At 57.6% G+C, this 4400-nt stretch overlaps 1 protein-coding gene across 1 annotated transcript in view; it reads left to right on the top strand.

Moving 5' to 3' along the window:
• Nucleotides 1-2809, top strand: part of GOT2 (glutamic-oxaloacetic transaminase 2, mitochondrial) — a 6550-nt gene extending 3741 nt beyond the window's left edge. Inside the window, exons 6-9 of the mRNA XM_009883249.1 lie at nt 5-155; nt 425-590; nt 1563-1713; nt 2187-2809. Of these exons, the coding sequence (XP_009881551.1) occupies nt 5-155; nt 425-590; nt 1563-1713; nt 2187-2309 (591 nt within the window). The 3' untranslated portion in view covers nt 2310-2809. The remainder of the gene's footprint in view (nt 1-4; nt 156-424; nt 591-1562; nt 1714-2186) is intronic.
• The last annotated feature ends 1591 nt before the right edge of the window (nt 2810-4400 follow it).

Raw genomic sequence — 4400 nt, 5'->3', positions numbered from 1 at the left:
GCAGAAACGAAACCTCCTAGTGTACTTTGACATGGCCTACCAAGGTTTTGCCAGCGGGGACATCAACCGGGATGCCTGGGCTGTGCGGTATTTCATCGAGCAGGGCATCAACGTCGTCTTGTCACAGTCCTACGCCAAGAACATGGGGCTGTATGGTGAGTAGGGCGAGTGGCGTGGAAGTGGTTTTATCCAGGCTGCTGGGGGCAGCCCGCTGCCTCCAGGGTTTAGCAGCCACTGTCTTTCTGCTGCCTGCGTTCATCCTGCAGTGCCGATCGGGGCGCAGCAGACAACCCGCTGGGAGCTGGTGGGGACCCTTCTGAAGAAACAGGGCTCCGCTAAAGCGATGTGGCATTTGGATAAATCCTGCCCCAGCCCTGGGTATCTAAGGGCAGAGCCTGGGACCTGATTACCTCTCCTCTTTCAGGGGAGCGTGCGGGTGCCTTCACGGTGATCTGCAGTGACGCAGATGAAGCCAAGAGGGTCGAATCACAGCTGAAGATCCTCATCCGCCCCATGTACTCCAACCCACCCCTGAACGGAGCCCGCATCGCCTCTATCATCCTGAACACCCCTGACCTACGGAAGGAGTGGTAAGAGGGAACCCCTAACGCTCACGACGGCGAGATGCGAGGTCTCTGTGGTGGCCCTGTGCTGTGTTTACTGCCTGCTGCTGCCGTGGGCAGCTCAGCTTCAGGGGTACGGTCAGAACCACGTGCCACCCCTTTCCTGTGGAGAAATCCCTGCTCGTGGCCTGGCATCAGCTGGTATCGGTCCAGCCTGACACAAACAGGTTTCTCTTGTGTTACCAAAGCAGAAAACACTGTAAAGGAGGAGGTGGAGCTCCCTTAGGGTCGAGCGCTACAGGAGCTGCCTACCCAAGGAGTAGAAAAGACAGACTAAAAGCATTGTAGCCACATAGCATGTCTCACACAGAGGAATTGGAAGCGTAAGCCTCCTGGGAATAAGACCCAGGAATGTAACCCTGGTGCCCTAAGCCTGCTTCTTGGCATCAGCCTCTGCTGCCCTCCCAGCCCCTCGGTGTCGCGTCCCTGCCGGCAGCTGGCCTGGCAGAACAAAGGCTGGCAGTGTGCTGTGGCCTCGTTGGGTGCTGGGTTCCTTTGGCAGGCTGACACTGGTGCCTGATCCCGGGCCCAGCAGAGACATCTCCAGGCTGTGCTGCCTTGGAGCAGGGGATGTCCACTCGCGCTGGGAGATACCCCCGCACTCTTTGTTTATCTGTAGATACTGTTTTATCTGGGTTTGGGCAGTGCTGCAGTGGGGCTCCCTACTCACCTCGTGGCTTTCAGAAGTGAGAGATGCCGATAGTAGTGTCCAACAGCTATGGACTAAATAAATAGCAGTCACCTTCAGGTACCAGGGAAAAGAAGCAGCTCTCCAGCTGGTGCTACAGGTTCACATTCTCTGGTCTTTGCTCATCTGCATCCCCCGTGTTTTTGGGGTACAAAACCCTTCCAGGTGGAGAGGGTTGATTCCTGGTAGGCAGGGAGCGGCGTTGGTGTGTCCCAGCCCTGCTCTGAGTGGTTCCTGGGTTGACTTCTCAGGCTCGTGGAGGTAAAGGGTATGGCCGACCGGATCATCAGCATGCGGACTCAGCTGGTGTCCAACCTCAAGAAAGAGGGATCCTCCCACAACTGGCAGCACATCACTGACCAGATCGGCATGTTCTGCTTCACGGGGCTGAAGCCTGAGCAGGTAAACACAGTTTCTGTGGTCTCAAGGTGTCATTCGCGGTCCTTGTCAGTAAGTTCTTGACTGTGGGTGCCAAAATGAGCCCTCATGGGCAGTTGTTCCTCCAGGAGGAACATCCTCCAAGCCCGCAGCACTGGAGCATGGCGGGGATCCATGGCTTGCTCTGCTCCCTGCTGTGCTTGTGGAGGTTGAAAGCAGACATAGCCTGCTTATCTGTCCAAGGAAGCGGTCACTTGCTGCCACTCTGAGGTGACCTTAAAAGGTCAGCTCAAGTGAGATGACTCTCCTGGCTGTGTTTGTGTGTTGCCCAGGAGCCGAGCAGCATCTCTCTAGGTTTGCAGGGCGCACTGCTGGCAGCGGGATGCCATGTCTGCTGGCTCCCAGTTCCCTCTCGGTTCTGGCAAACTGGGTAAACTTGCACTCTGCTAACAGGGTAGAGGTTGGCCTGTGGTTTGAACTCTGGTCTTTCACCCCAGGTGGAGAGGCTGACCAAGGAATTCTCCATCTATATGACAAAGGACGGACGAATCTCTGTGGCGGGAGTTACGTCGGGCAACGTAGGTTACCTGGCTCATGCCATCCATCAAGTCACAAAGTAAAGACAAAGGTGTGCCCTGGAGCTGGTGGCCTTCCCTTCCCCACCAGTCGAAGATGGGGAGGGAAAGGAAACAAGCAGAATACTTCCAACCACAGCACTTGACGCCGCTGCTGAATGTCTCTTGTAGATGAGTTGTTGTAGAAGCCTAATCAAAACCACCCTGCGTTGTGGAGCGGGGACATCATTGCTGGCTCCCGCTCGGCACAGCCCTTCTCCCCTGCTGTCCATCCTTTGTCCATCAGCCCCAGCACCCATCTTGCGCTGGAGGAAGCGAATGCTTAGCGCTGCCATCCTACCGGCGTAGGCACCAAAGGCTTCCCCACGCTCAGTTCTCCATGAGAAGGCTTTGTGAGGCTGTTGGCCGCTGGCCCGAGCGGCAGCGGGCAGGGAGCTGGGTGGGCCGAGTTGAGGTTGTGCCCCTGCCACCTCCTCAGCCCGTCCCTGCCACCAGCAGGCTCCGTCCTCCCCCACCCTCCTAGCCCGGGGCTGGGCAGCGCCAAAGCTGCCGTCCGACAGCCAGCTCTGAGGACTTCTCACTACTAAAATCTGCTCCATCGTTGGCTTCGCTCTTCCCATCTGGGAATCTTCTTTCAGGTGTAATTCACAGTGGCATTGGTGTGTGGGGCAGACGGCTTTCCCTTCCCTCAACCTGCCCGGTTCTCCTGACCACTCCCATGCCCTGGGGTGAAACAATTTCTCACCCCCGCAATAAGAACCTCCTCTGAAAACTGCTCTCTGTTGGTCTCTGCCTCTCCCCGTTCCTGTACCGACCCCAACTGCTCTCCCTGCAAAGCAGAGTCTGTGTGTGTCCCCCAAAGCCACAAGCCAAGAGGTGGGGATGCGGGGTGTCCCTCATCAGCTCTAGTGCCACCAGAAGATGGGAGGGAAAGATCCCTGGGGAAGTTGGAGCTGCCCACTCAAAAAACATTCTGTCCTTTTAAACTGAGTGTCCCTGAGGCCCTGGGACTCACTCGACTCCCATTTTTAATCCAAATAAACTGGTGTGTGGCTGTGTCGAGCTGGGGACTTCCTCCTGTCATCGCCCAGCTGCATCCTGTCCCTTCCACGCACCAAACGTTCCTTCTCGGGGATGTGCCAACGCAGGGCATCATGTATGGCCAGTGAAACCCTAATCTCCCGAGCATCCCACCCTAATCTCCCGAGCATCCCATGTAAAGAGAGCAGTTCCCACCCCTGTGCCCCAGGAGTGCTGCGGGGAGTGCGGGCTGAAGCTGCCCCAAGTGGGAGTTGGTGGCACGGAGCTGAAATCAAAGCCTACAGGGTTGAACGTGGGCATTGCTGGGGAGAGCGTGAGTTCCCAAAGGCCATCTGCCCCGTGCCCGGCTGCTGGAGCACAAAGGAGTTTCTCCCTGCAGCAGGCAAAGGTGCTTCCCTAGGTGACCCCGGGGGGGTTACCTCTGTGTCTACGTGAGCTTTCTCCATCCCGTGGCACCTTTCCCCTTTGCAGCCATCCCAGGGCGTTTAGCAGAGCTTCTCATTCCTGCCCAGAGCAGCCGTGTTCTCCTGGGAGCCGGCAGGGGCCCGTCTAGCGTGGCGGAGCTGCTTGGGCAGGCTGAGGAGGGCTGGAGCCTCCATGGGCGGTTTGCATTTTAACGGCGAGGATTGTTTACACTGCCCGATGCCCACAGCCTCTCCTTGCTGCAATTTGTGCAATAAACCGCTTCTTGTGCTGCCCCACGGCGCTGCGGGTTCTCGTGCTGTGGTTCCCCAGTTCTGCGTGGCTCTGGAGTTGCCTTTTCCCGGTTGCGGAGAGCCCTTTTCCCTTTGCATTAGGCCTTTCTGCTGCCCCTTCTCTGTTAAAATAAAAGCCGAGCTGGAGCACAGCCCTTGCCTTGTATCCTTGCGGCTCTCTCGGGGTTCAGCTGCAGAGTGGCAGGGGAGGGATTTCCCGAAGGGGGAAGCCCTGGTCGTTGTTTCCTGGGGCTGAGCATCCTTTCCCCGGGGGATGACCATCCTTTTCCCGGGGGCTGAGCATCCTTTTCCCGGGTCTGAGCATCCTTTCCCCGGGGGATGAGCATCCTTTTCCCGGGGCTGAGCATACTTTCCCCGGCGGCTGAGCATCCTTTCCTGG

This window comes from Charadrius vociferus, unplaced genomic scaffold, assembly GCF_000708025.1.
Source record: "Charadrius vociferus isolate BGI_N301 unplaced genomic scaffold, ASM70802v2 scaffold964, whole genome shotgun sequence".
NCBI lineage: Eukaryota > Metazoa > Chordata > Aves > Charadriiformes > Charadriidae > Charadrius > Charadrius vociferus.
The sequence above is the reverse complement of the archived record's forward strand: the minus strand, read 5'-3'. Positions and strand labels throughout refer to the sequence as shown.